The sequence below is a fragment of the Lactuca saligna genome, chromosome 6, assembly GCF_052625555.1.
Source record: "Lactuca saligna cultivar CGN05327 chromosome 6, ASM5262555v1, whole genome shotgun sequence".
NCBI classification, from domain to species: Eukaryota; Viridiplantae; Streptophyta; class Magnoliopsida; order Asterales; family Asteraceae; genus Lactuca; species Lactuca saligna.
In genome coordinates this window covers 13,688,222-13,701,935 of record NC_136422.1, presented here as the reverse complement: position 1 = coordinate 13,701,935, position 13,714 = coordinate 13,688,222, and the positions used below count along the sequence as shown (strand labels likewise).

Here is a 13,714-nt window from a genome sequence, read left to right as displayed (position 1 = left end):
ACACAACAATAAAAAAAGAAATGATTAAATATTGACCAACAAACTATTCAGTTTGTCCACTTTTGGTCATTAAACTAATTTTTATCTATTTTTTGGTGCTGAAATTTTCAAAATTGTTTAATTTTAATAACTCAATTTATTTTTATCAACTTTTAGGTTATTAAGTTGTCAAGATCGTCTAAACATAGATGATTGTAAAAAGTTCATCAACTAAAAGCAAATAAACATATATTGAGTGACTAAAAATGGACAAACGAAATAGTTTGATTCTTATTTTTTACATTTTCCCTAATAAGAAATGATGACCCTTTATATTCTGTTTTAGTTTAAAGATATTGAAATCCCAAATGGAAGACAAACCTCCAGATCTCCAGTGTTGATCTACATATGCATTGACGAACACTGAAGAATCCAAGAATGAATGGAATTGGATTTTGGAAGCTTCCCTAAACCGTGATTCTTGAAAAGCTTTAAAAATTGAGTTTCGATTAATACGTGGGCTCAGACTGACATGTGTGCCCAGATTGATTTGATAACTTTAGATAACGTATTGGGCTATAGTAGGCAAAATCCTTCGAGCCCATATTAATATTAGATTGATATGTGAACCCATATTGACTTTTTCTGATGGATTAGCATTAACTTGTGCTATTTTGATTTTTGAATATTATATGTTACTCTAACTACAATACAAAACTATGAGGACAAATAATATTTATGAAAGTCTAAGGACGGCTTCATAAACACTTTCTACCATAATAGATATCGAGTCTGTTGGCATGTGGTATGGTGTTCGAATCTTTCAAGAACTTCATAATTTGTGGGACCCAATATTTTATTTTTAGTTTAATTTGTCGATATTTACATAACAATTTTACATCATTAACAAGTTTTTTTGATACATTAAAATGATGATATCAATAATGGCATTATAGATATCAATTCCCTTTAAAATGTTATAAAAGATATAAAACCGATTTCTGGGAATATTAATTCTTAACTTTTTAGAGGTTTTAATTATAATTATTATAAATCGTATGAAAAAAGAAAGATGCTTTGTTTTTGTCCTATTACTTAAACATGAAAAATATATATAATATTAATGAAATAGATGAGACACATTTACAAACCCTCAAAAAAGTTTACGGGTTTGATAGAAATTGTTGTAAATATAAAAATATTATGAATTTTATGAATTAAGGTGTATCACTCGAGATGCTTATCACAGCAAAACCTTAAATCAAACTGATGCAGTATTACTAATAAGAGGTTAATAAAGATATAATATTGATAATTAAAAATAGTTATAATATTCTAAATTAAAAATAAACATATTAAACATAATTAAATAATACAAAATCGAAATATTAATATAAGATTGCAATTTAGGTTCCCAAAAAGTTTATACCGTAAACTTTTCCCGGTAACATTAACCACCACCGCCGCCGCAGCTTCACGGAAAAATGACAGGAGCGCCACCGCCACAGTTACTAACGAAACCTCTTCAAATATTCTTCTCCTTCCTTTTCATTGTAGCTGTTGAGTTTTCCTGTGCGAGTTCACAGCACTTCTTGACATCCGAGCGAGCCACATTGCTTACCCTCAAGCAACGGTGGGGGAATCCGCCGTCACTGAGGAACTGGAACGCCAGTTCATCGCCGTGTGACTGGCCAGGAGTTTTTTGCAACGCCAACGGCTCAGTTATTGTTCTTGTTCTTCAGAGCAAAGGGTTAACCGGACATATACCGCCATTCATCTGTGACCACCTACAGAATCTGAAGAGCTTGGATCTCACTAATAATTTCCTCACCGGAGAGTTCCCAAGGGTTTTGTATAATTGTTCGAAGCTAGTTGAAATTGATATCGCATACAACGGTTTTGTCGGAAGGTTGCCGGATGACATTGACCGATTATCATCAGGACTCAAAACCTTTGATATCGGAGGTAATAACTTCACCGGCAATATACCTCCAGCAATCGGCAACTTGTCAAAGCTAATGTATTTGCACATGTATCGGAACTTGTTAAATGGCTCGATGCCACGGGAGATTGGAAACTTATCTAATCTATTACTTTTAAATTTGGCGTATAACAGATTTGCAGCGGCGGAAATGCCATCGGAGTTTGGGAGATTGAGCAATTTGACGTATTTGTTACTGCATAACAGTAATCTAGTCGGAAAAATGCCAGAAAGTCTGGCGAATATGTCTAATCTGCACTATTTGGATTGTAGTTCCAATAATTTAGAAGGTGAAATCCCTTCTGGGTTGTTTCTGTTGAAGAATTTGAAAATTTTGTTCTTGTATAGTAACAATTTATCCGGCAAATTTCCGGCCATGATGGAGTCTTTAAATTTGACTCAAATCGATGTCTCAGAAAACAAATTGAACGGGCCAATTCCTGAAGGTTTTGGCAAATTGCAGAAGCTAGAGGTGTTGAATTTGTTCTTAAATCAATTATCAGGCAATATTCCAATAGGTATTTCTCAAATTCCAACATTGAAGATTTTTTCAGTCTTTAGCAATAATCTCAGAGGCGAATTACCTCCGGAACTTGGGCTTCACTCAAAGCTTGAAGCTTTTGATGTAGCGGGGAACAAACTCACCGGAAAACTGCCTGAGAATTTGTGCAGTGGAGGAATGCTGTTCGCCATGGTTGCTTTCTCCAACAATCTCACCGGAGAAATCCCGAGATCACTCCAGCGTTGTCAAATGCTTCGTTCAATCCAACTCTATAACAACAGTTTCACGGGTGAAATTCCTCCAGGAATTTGGACATTATTCAATCTTTCAAGTTTAAGGCTCACCGGAAACTTCCTCTCCGGCGAGCTACCAAGTAGAGTAGCAATGAATTTATCAAGATTGGAGATCAGTGACAACAAGTTTTCAGGTCGAATTCCGGAAGGCATTTCTTCTTGGACGAAACTGAACGTGTTCAAGGCTCGTAATAACATGTTTACAGGTGAACTTCCCGCCACATTTACTCATCTTTCACAGTTGTCGGTCCTTCATCTTGATGGGAATGCACTTTCCGGCGAACTTCCATCAGAGATGAAGTCATGGAATTCACTAACCACTTTGCATCTGGCTAGAAACAAACTTTCTGGCCCGATTCCACCAGCCATAGGTTATTTGAAACGTCTTCTTGATCTTGATTTATCAGAGAACCAACTCTCCGGCCATATTCCAACACAATTAAGCCTTTTGAGGCTGAACACTTTGAATCTTTCTTCCAACAAACTCACCGGAAGAATCCCATTTGCATTTGATAACCTGGCTTTCGAAAATAGTTTCTTGAACAACCCTGATCTATGTGCTGGTGCTTCATCCCCAATTTCAAACCTCCATAACTGTAACACCAAATCTTCACACTCCCACAAAACCATCTCCATGATTCTCGCCTTGTCAATATTTATCATAATCGTCACCGTTCTTTGCACGTGCACGTTGTTCATGTTCAGACAACACCTCAAGAAGAAATACGTACAGGATCCCATGACATGGAACCTGACTTCATTTCATATATTGGACTTCACAGAATCAAACATTTTGTCGTCCTTGACCGAGAACAATCTAATCGGTAGTGGTGGTTCCGGGAAAGTCTACCAAATTGAAATCGGTCGGCGTGGCAACTATGTTGCAGCCAAGATGATTTGGAACCCTCAAAAAGTCGACGATACCCTCGAGAAAGAGTTTTTATCGGAGATTCATATATTGGGTTCAATTCGTCACTCCAACATAATCAAATTGTTATGTTGTATTTCGAGCGAGGATTCTAAGCTTCTTGTTTATGAGTATATGGAGAATAGAAGTCTCGACAAGTGGTTACATGGGAAGAAGAGGAAATCGCAACACCCCACGATCTTGGACTGGCCCAGGAGGTTGCAGATCGCCATTGGAGCAGCTCAGGGGCTGTGCTATATGCACCATGATTGTTCTCCGGCGATCATTCATAGAGATATAAAGTCAAGCAATATTCTGTTAGACTCGGATTTCAAAGCCAGGATAGCGGATTTTGGACTCGCAAAGATTTTGACCGGTCAATCCAACACCATGTCTGCTATAGCTGGCTCATTTGGTTACATACCCCCTGGTAAAAACACTTTGACTTTAAAACTCGTTCAAATTCGTTTGACCTTCAAAGTCAATCCATACTCTATTTATTGCTAAACTAAAGTCAAGCCCCAATTTTACAATTGATTGCAGAGTATGCTTACTCGACTAAGGTAAATGAGAGGGCAGATGTATATAGCTTTGGTGTGGTGCTATTAGAACTGGTAACCGGAAAAGAAGCACATGAAGGAGATGGGGATATGAATCTAGCAGAATGGGCATGTAGGAATTACAGTGAAGGGAAGTCCATGGTTGAAGCTTTGGACCCTGAAATTAAGCAGGATGATAATCACATGGAAGAAATCAGGCTAGTGTTCAAACTAGGGCTTATTTGTACTAGCACATTGCCTTCGAGTCGGCCACAAATGAAAGAAGTACTTGGGATTCTTCAGATGCGTAATCTCTTCTTAAGTAGGAATAAGGTGTTAAATGAAAGCATTGATATTTTTGATGGCAAAAGTGTAAAAAGTTGCTGATGATAGTAAGTTTCAAGTATTTTATTATATGCTTCTTTAGATTAAATATGTTGATGTTTTGTGTGATCGAGTAGATAGAATTAAAGCTCTATTTTTGGTTAGATTGACTGGTGTGTGTATATGTCAAGAGTGTAGCAATATGATATGGTGGTTTTATTTATTATTATTATTATTATTATTATTATTATTATTATTATTATTATTATTATTATTATTTGTTCAATAAAATGATAATATTATGATTTTATATGTTCACGTATCCTTTTTTTTTTTAATCGTTAAGTAGTTAACCAATAACTGATCCTCATCCGCATGGTTATAAGAATATGCACAAATCATTTTCCAATAAAAAATGACTCGTTTAACGTTCATGATATTCATTCATTTCATGGATAGGCTTTACGTCTAATATGTAACGGATGAGTGTGAATTAAGACCGCAAAGTTTCACAACATGATCAAGAATCAATTTGCGGGTGGGGGTGGTATCAAGAAGATTGGGTGTGACAACAGAGGAAAATTCATTTCTAATTTTATGACAAACTTCTATGCCGAGCAAAACAATTTTGTTGGAAACAACATCTCCACAAACACCCCAACAAAAAGGTGTTGTGAAAAGAAATACAGACATTTTCATGAGATCACTCGGGCTTTGCGATTTGTATAACCTTCCCACTAAGTTTTGAGGTGAGTGCATCCTGATAGACTACCTACATCATAAATCGATTGCCCTCTAAAGTCATAAAAAAAAAAAAAAAAAATTGTGCGCAACCAAAAATTAGATTATGATCACACGAAGGTCTTCGTGTGTCTAGCTTATTACACAAGTCCCAATACAAAAGAAGATAAGTTTGAAGTGAAGGGGAGACGAGCCGGAGGATATCCTCAAAGAACAAAAGGGTACAAGATTAATGATCTTGACTCTCGAGTGATTACTATCACATAACAACATAACCTTAAACATGAGTGATTACGATCACATAACAACATAACAACATAACCTTAAACGTAGTATTATAGAGACATACACAAACTATCTCAGCCATCTATTCTCATCTCATCATATCAACCGTGTTGTGTGTTGGGGTTCATAAGAAACTTATTATTCACTCCACTTCTATACAACTCCAATTCTGTTTCTGTAGTCACACAAACCTCAGTTCCTGCAGGTGCAAATAAAGCCGACCCTTCCCACACTCTTTCTTCCGATGATGATGTCAGCATCGACCCCTCTCCTGAAACAACCACAAAAACGGCAGGCCCCACGACAGCTGGAAAAACAACCGATGATCCTCCTGTCAACACACACCGGTCAATCTCAAACTCCTCAAACGGAGGTGTGTACCTTCTTGTATACGGATTCAACGGCACCCCTTTCAAGATCTCAGGCAACCCCTGATCATGAATACATGCATTGTTTAAAACATTAGTTAATTTGTCTATTACCTAAAATACCCTTGGAGAAAGTTAATATGAATTAAGGTAGCTCGGTACCTGGGTATATGTGAGCATGGAAGAAAGGACTTTTACGTCCATGTACTTTGGAGTAAGGCTAGCTCGCACCACATTGTCTGAAGCCGCCATGCACTCCACACACTCACCGGTTAAATAAGCATGTGGTTCGTTTGCTCCTACGTATAAAGCTTCACCCGGGTTTAATATCAAATGGTGAAGTAGTAGAGCTGCTAACACACCCACGTCATTAGGGTATTGCTTCTCAAGCTTCAACACTAGTTCTTCCTTACTACTTAACTCCCTTGTCTGATAATAAAACGAAAAAAAAAAAGAATCATCTAATTGCAAATAAGACCTCGACAATTTAATAAAAGTACAATTTATACCTCCTTTTCCCTGTTTAGACGACTAATCAATCTGGACAATGATGTGGAAATGGCGTCCCGGTCAACCGACATGAGCTTGGTAAATATTGACCTGCAGAGAACTCGGTCTTCTTTTACTTTTACCTCCCCATTTTCAATTTCATTAATGCCAACTAACTCATTAATCTCGGGGACACTTTCAAGGACAACATCGAGTTCCTATGACCATTAATCACATCACAGGATTATTAATTTGAGTAAGTTATATTATATATATATATATATATATATATATATATATATATATATATATATATATATATATATATATATATATATATATATATATATATATATATATATATATATATATATATATATAAGGCTTGGAATTGGGTTAATGCTAGAGCCATTTTCAGGCTTATGGTTTGCGTCTTTGTACACATTTGGTTGCAGCTTGTGAAGAAGCCCTGCTAATTCCTTATCTGGATGGGCTTGTATTGACAATGATCGACCCACTGAAAGGACCTGGTTGTACACACGTGTACTTATTCTATTAATGGTAAGATAACAAGTATATACATGAAAAAAGTCATTAATTATAGTAAGAAATTAAAGAACAAATATTAGTTGTATATTAATTGCTGGAGGTGAGCTGTATTTTTTCAGATTTTCTAAACGTATCTTTAAAATTTTATAGATTTTGGAAATCAAGGTTGTTGCAGATCAATGCCACTAGCCATTCTTCATCATATTACAGATAAACTATTATCTTTAATTATGTCAATTTAAAAAAGATGCATGAAAGAGGAGTGATTAATTACATACCTTTAATAAGAAGGGGAGATCAGGTCCCCATTTATCAACAACAACATCACCCAAAAGCTTCTTAGGGTTTTGCAAAATCCACGACTTCAAACTCACATTATGATCGGTTTCTAGAAATGAGGGTCCGGAAACATGAGTTCCAATCCAAAACTCAGCGTAATGCTTGTTTTCCTCGATTTGACTTTGACCTCCACAGTTTCTTTCAAACAGCCTGGCGACCCTCGAATCGTAACCAATTCGACCCCAATTGTAGTTTTGAACTCAACATTTCAGCTTCACAACCCGTTTTTCGTCCATCCCTACTTTCTCGATGGAAAGATGCATATGCATGCAGTAAATATGAAGAAAAATTTGAAGACAAGTAGAGAGGGAGGGAAAAGTAGAACTAATTACAATCTGTTGTATGTGTACGTTTGGAGTTTCAAAGTCATGGGGGGATTCTCTTCTATATATATACATGGGTGAAAGCTGAAAACCATTTATTATCCGACTCAAAACCATTTAACTCTATCCTATTGAATATTATCTGAGTCAAAACCATTCTATTGGGAGTCAATTTTACTTGTTATGTTTTCTAAGCATTAAACATAAGTCAAACACAAAATCATAATTGGTTAACCGCAAATTCCAGTAGGCAACGGACATGACTTCCATTTCCTGTTAAATCTCCCCGCCTTAATTCTTTCAGACACCTTACATGATTTGTTTCTTTCAATCTCAAGAGCCTTGGATATACTATTTTTAATTTTTTAGAACCTGGCCATATGCCTTGCCAAAATTGCGTATTATTGGCTGACTTATTCTTTATCGAAATATGCCATTAAATCTAAAACCCATCCCCTTAATATCCTTTTACACACCATCAATGTTATTCCAGCCTGCTTTTCTTTTTAGCTAAATAATCAACCGGTTTGTTTTTCAAATTGTGTAGACCAACAATGACTTTGGCCAACAATGAAGATGATTCTTATTTGATTCTCCACTACCACTTCACTAACAACGGCACATTTAATGCTTGAATTGATCCCACCCCAAGCCACCAAATTCCTTGGGAGCAATTACTGTGTCCCAAACAACTCAGCGAATTTTGTTATTTTCTTCATTCCCTCCCCACAAAAACTTCTGCCGGATCTTTTCCAGTGATTCTATGATACCGACCGGGGCTCTAAAACATGACATGTAGTAAGTTGGAAGATTTCCCAAGACCACCTTAATTAACGTAAGTCTCCTACCAAATGACAATGTTTTAGACTTTCATCTAGAAAGTTCGGCTTGGAATTTATCTATAATTGGTCTCCAGTTCTTTATCAACTTCATATTTGCACCGACCGACACCCCAAGATACATAAAGGGGAGGAACCAACCTCACACCCCAGAATTTGTGCCTACCTTCTGTTTTCTCCCGTCGATAGACTAACACCAAAAACCATGACTTTATGAAAGTTTACCTTCAATCCTATGGATACATGAAAACACTTGAGAATAGATGCAAGATTTTTCAGATTATTTCTCGACCATTCCTTACAAACAATGCACCATATGCATAAAAAGCTGTGAGATTAATAGATCATCACTAGGTACTTGTATCCCTTTGAATATGCCTTTGTCAAACACTGTTTTCATCACTGCATTCAACCCCTCCATCGATATTATAAATAGAAAAGGAGAGAGTGGGTCCCCTTGTCAGACTCCTTTAGAAATGTTGACCTCTTTAGTTCACATTAATCCATTTATAGCCACCAATGATCTCGAGAAAGACAAGTAAACACGAATCTACGTGTAACACCCCGTTTGTTAAATAAATAAATAGATAAAATTATGTGAATAGTAGCCATAAAATCCATAACTTTAGTGAGGTGTTGGTTTTCGGGAGCCAAATGTTATAATTTGGATTATTCGGGGGTTAAAGTGTAGATTCGAGATTTCTTTTGTAAAGATTCTTAGAAGACGGGGGCTAAAGAGTAAATTCTGGACTTCATTTGAAAATAATTGGTATAGGAGGGGCTGTTTGGTAACTATTGGGCTTATTATGAAAGGATTTTTAGATCTGGGGGCTGTTGGGTAAATTACGGATTGGATTTGAAAGGGATTTCCGAAGCCAGTGTAGAAAGGATAAATTAAGGACTTAGTTTGAAAGAAGAAGGAAAAGGAGAGACTGGAAGCTTCATTACGGAAAAGGTTTGATATGGGGCGGGAGTATATAACCGTTACCCTCATAACCTAAACTCTAACCCTAGGAGTCTCTCAACAGCCGCCACCCTTATGCCTCCGTCTTCCAGCCGCCACCACCATTCACCTCGATTGTTCTCTGACCATATAGCACCATCGAGCAACCCTTGTTACCGGCAACATCAAAGATCGATAGGAAATAGGAGTGAAGTTGCAACGAATCGCCATTGAAACACCACTGGACATCGTGAACAGTCGAGATAGATAGATAGATAGAGAGAGAGAGATAGAGAAAGAAAGAGAGAAAGAGAGAGAGAGAAAGAGAGAGAGAGAGAGAGAGAGAGAGAGAGAGAGAGAAAGAGAACCGCCGGAGACCAGAGTCGGAGCTATGAACGCGGATGCATGGTTTGAGAATGATGGGAGAACTGTGGTCATTGTATCGCTTCAGTGAAGACGAAAACCATCACCAGATGTCACGACTGCCAGCAACGTCGACTTCTCCTTTTCTACCGTCAACGAAGACTGAGAAGGCGCCTTCTGCAGCTGTTTCTGTCGCTCATGGTTCCACCATTCTCCTCATTCCGCCGGTGATATGTTCTAGCCTTGACCACCGCCATCAATCGTCACTGTTACCGCTTGTGTTGCTGCTGCCGTCGCCAAACGCCACCAAGTGGGTGGCTGGGTCCACTTTGAAAGAAAAAAAGTGTGTCTGTATTTTTGTTGTGAGTGGGTGTTGTGTATGGGTTTGTCGGACGAAAAACCGAGAAAACTCCACCACCACCGTAAGGTGGTGGCTGCCACCATGTACCACCATCGGCCACCATAAGGGTGGTTGTGTGTGTGTATGTTTACCTTGTTGTGTATGTGTGTTACTTTGGGTTAAAACTTTGTAAATTTGTAATTGGTATCGAAATAATAATAAGAAAACTCATAACCACCACCGTGAGGTGGTGGTTACCGCCACGAGCCGAGTAGAGGAGTTATTGGCCACATGATTTTTAGAGTCTACTCGACGAGTTGGAGGACCCCAACTTGATGAGTAGGTGTTGAGTGAGAAAACCCTAATTTCAAGGTTTGTGTCCTATTTAAGGACCTTAAGCCTTCATTTCCACCTCCCTTATCACCCTAATACTCTGTGAGAAACCCTAATCGAGTGTATTTGTTTGAGAGAGAGAGAGAAAGAGAAAGAGAGAGAGAGAGAGAGAGAGACAGAGAGACACAGAGAGAGAGAGAAGCTAACTTTGGGTGTTCTAGTGCACTTTTACAACAAGAGGGAAGAGCAACAAGGCTTGGAACGAGAAGGGGCCTTTGGATCAAGTGTTTCTCAGTGCTAGCTTCAATTTGGAGGTAAAAAGCTACCACCTTGATCATTTCTTATAGTAGATCTCCTTCTAGAGAGTTTCAGGGCCTTTTCCCATTCATCTTTTGATTCTTGAGTTGCTTGAGATTACCATGGAGTTGAGACTCCAGATCTGGACAAAATGAGGTCCCATGAGCCCATAGATCCAAGCTTTATCAAGCTATTGACAAGCTTCCATGCATTAAACCCTCTATAGAGCTTGTTTTGGCATTTTGAGCTCTAGATGCCATGCATGGACATAAAGCTTGCCACTTTACATGATATTTTAGCCTTATAAGGCTAGATCCAGAGTATGAGACCTTAGTTCTACCTAAAATAGTCTGAATAAGGAAATGGACTTAAGGGACTCGACGAGTTGGTGAGCCGACTCGACGAGTCGGTTAGGGTTTTCCCTAATGAATTTGGACACGTTACAACTCGGCGAGTTGATGAGGCAACTCGCCGAGTTGAGTTAGACTTGCACAATACTTCTGAGAAAAATGAAGGAACTCGACGAGTCGCATAGATGCACTCGACGAGTTGGGTTAACATAAACTGTTGACTCGAGCGTTGACTTCTGTTGACTTTTAGGGTTTGGACAAGACATGAATTATGGAGACCATGGAGGGTTAAAATGGTCTTTTACCCTTTTCAAGAGTTAGAGAGATGGGTTACCCTATTATCTTAGAGTTGTGGTTTTAAGTGTTAATTAGAGATGGTCATGACATGTAGGTTTACTTGCTTACTTACGAGGTCAGTCTTCTCACTATACTTATCTAAGTGGTAACATTGTGTGAAAGGAAAGTCGTGTATCCTTATACTTACTTATGTGATATCATGCACTATGTCTTTTTGTTTCTGTTGTATATTATTCTGAGCTTTATTGAGTTACGACCAGAGGGTCTAATCCGAGTTGTAGTGCCTCGTTTCGAATCGTTCGCATTTCAGGGTGGTGATCAAGGAGTGGGTATTGGCTGAGTTAGAAACCTTGAAGAGTTGAGTTTGGACTCATTTGTAGGTTAATGATGTGGTTTGGATGATCCATTTATTCGGTTTATGTTTGGAGCCCAAAGGTATCGACAAAGGCATTGGTTCGGGCTGTTTATTGATTTTGGTTTTAAGTTCGGTTGGATTTCAGGTTAAATAAGGTTGATAGATGCATAGGGATTCTTGTTAGCTTTCCGTGGATATAAAGAACGTCAAAATCGGAGTTATAACGAAGAAGTTATGACTATTTGAAGTTATAAGGGTTTGGGCCAAATCGTGTACGCATGGCATACCAAGTAAGAACGCATGGCGTTCAAAAGGAAAATGGATGAGGGTGGATATGGGAACGCCCTGCGTTCCTAAAGGGAACGCGCTGCATTCGTTTGGGTAGACTAAACCCTAATTTTCGGGTCTTGGACCCTATTTAAACACCTTAACTCACCCCAACCCTTATTCCCTTCAACCTCCATCCTATCTAACCCTAAGAACAAAACCCTAAGCCTCATGCATGCATTTTAAGCTTACCTTGAATATTTTTGGTGTTGTTTGGGTGATTTGAAGAAGAAGGTGTTTAGAGAAGAAGCAAGAGATTGAAGAGAGCTTGTAGATCCATATGTTTTGCATCATTTCCAGCCTATTGAGCCATAAGTGGGCCGTTAGTTGGCTTGGAAAGACCATAGGGAATTGGGCCCTTTATGTGATGGATTTGAGCCTAGGTCATGGACAAAATTAGATCAGGGGTAAGATTATCATTTTACCCTAAGGAAACTTAATGGTTTTGGACTAAGTGTTTTGTTGCTATTGATAGCTCGGGGAGTCGTGAGATCAACAGTCTGAGGATCTGCCAGCTAGCGGCGAGGGGTTATACGCAGTATTATTCAGTCATCTTTGCGAGGTGAGTTTTCCTTCCAATAGGAATGGGTCTACGGCCACAATGCCGGCCCGTTTAGTTAGCAGTAATTCCGGATTTTGGTCCGATGCAGTAGCTTAGTGTGCTTGATATCTTTGTGATTCAAGCATGTCTTTGTGCTATATGTTCTGGACTTCTGTCCAATGCACTATGCCTTATATGTGTTTATGCTAGTAGTTAAGTTATGCCATGCTATGTTCACTCCGTTTCCGGACTTCGGTCCGATGCAGAGGGCAAGACCCTGGTTAGTTTCCAGACTTCGGTCCGATGCAGTTTCTGGATTTTGGTCCGATGCAGTGGGCAAGGCACAGTATGTGTTTTATATGTTAATGTATGGTATGTGGTAGTTTGGGGGAGCTCACTAAGCTTCGTGCTTACAATTTCTGTTTTGGTTTCAGGTACTCAGTTTCAAAAGAGGAGCTTGGGAAGATTGCAGTGCACACACCATCTGTTCAGCCTGGGATGTTTATACTATGATATTTTGATAATTGTTACGATATTTTGAGATACATTGTTTATGATTTTTATATGATGTTCGATGACTAAGGTTTTATTATTAAATTAAAATGAAATGTTTAGACTGTATTTTTGGGTTGTTTCACGAGTTGTGGGACCGGAGGGTCTCCATTGAGATACATTGATCAGAGGGTCATTATCGAGATATAGCCATGAGAGGCTAACGATATGTGTGCGGTATTCTGGGGAACTCACTAAGCTCCGTGCTTATCGTGTTGTGTGATATGTGTTTCAGGTACTTCTCAGGATCGTGGGAAGGCGTCGACTTGATTGTACACACGATATGGAGTTTATGTTTTTAGAGGATCCTGGATTTTTAAACAATTATTTAATTGTGTTTTGATAATTTTAAACAATTGTGTTTCTTTTGAAATGTGATAATTGGAATTATGTGACTTTGAAAATGAAAATTTTAGCTGAAAATTTACAGTGTTACAATGTTGGGTTGAAATATACCCCAGGGCTAGGCCCATTATCATATATTGGATTGAAATATATCCCATGGATGGGCCCATGATTATATGTTGGGTTGAAATATACCATAGGGTTAGGCCCATT

General features: G+C 38.3%; 1 protein-coding gene and 1 pseudogene across 2 annotated transcripts; one reads left to right on the top strand and one right to left on the bottom strand.

Moving 5' to 3' along the window:
* Window positions 1–1,422: 1,422 nt before the first annotated feature.
* Window positions 1,423–4,748, top strand: LOC144999708 (uncharacterized). The gene is made up of 2 exons (XM_078958878.1): window positions 1,423–4,092; window positions 4,206–4,748. The coding sequence occupies exons 1-2, from the start codon at window positions 1,464–1,466 to the stop codon at window positions 4,586–4,588; spliced, it is 3,012 nt and encodes a 1,003-aa protein (XP_078815004.1). The 5' UTR covers window positions 1,423–1,463; the 3' UTR covers window positions 4,589–4,748.
* Window positions 4,749–5,402: 654 nt separating this feature from the next.
* LOC145001472 (mannose-6-phosphate isomerase 1-like) lies at window positions 5,403–7,661 on the bottom strand (annotated as a pseudogene). The gene is made up of 5 exons (XR_013661613.1): window positions 7,236–7,661; window positions 6,773–6,935; window positions 6,429–6,632; window positions 6,082–6,348; window positions 5,403–5,982 (listed from the first exon to the last, which is right to left on the bottom strand). The product of XR_013661613.1 is annotated as a mannose-6-phosphate isomerase 1-like (transcript).
* Window positions 7,662–13,714: the final 6,053 nt, after the last annotated feature.

Bases quoted from the DNA above. Each gene is read 5' to 3' on its own strand.
- LOC144999708 (XM_078958878.1), top strand. From the start codon at position 1,464: ATGACAGGAGCGCCACCGCCACAGTTACTAACGAAACCTCTTCAAATA. The intron at 4,093-4,205 runs GTAAAAACACTT...AATTGATTGCAG, and splicing joins ATTTGGTTACATACCCCCTG to AGTATGCTTACTCGACTAAG.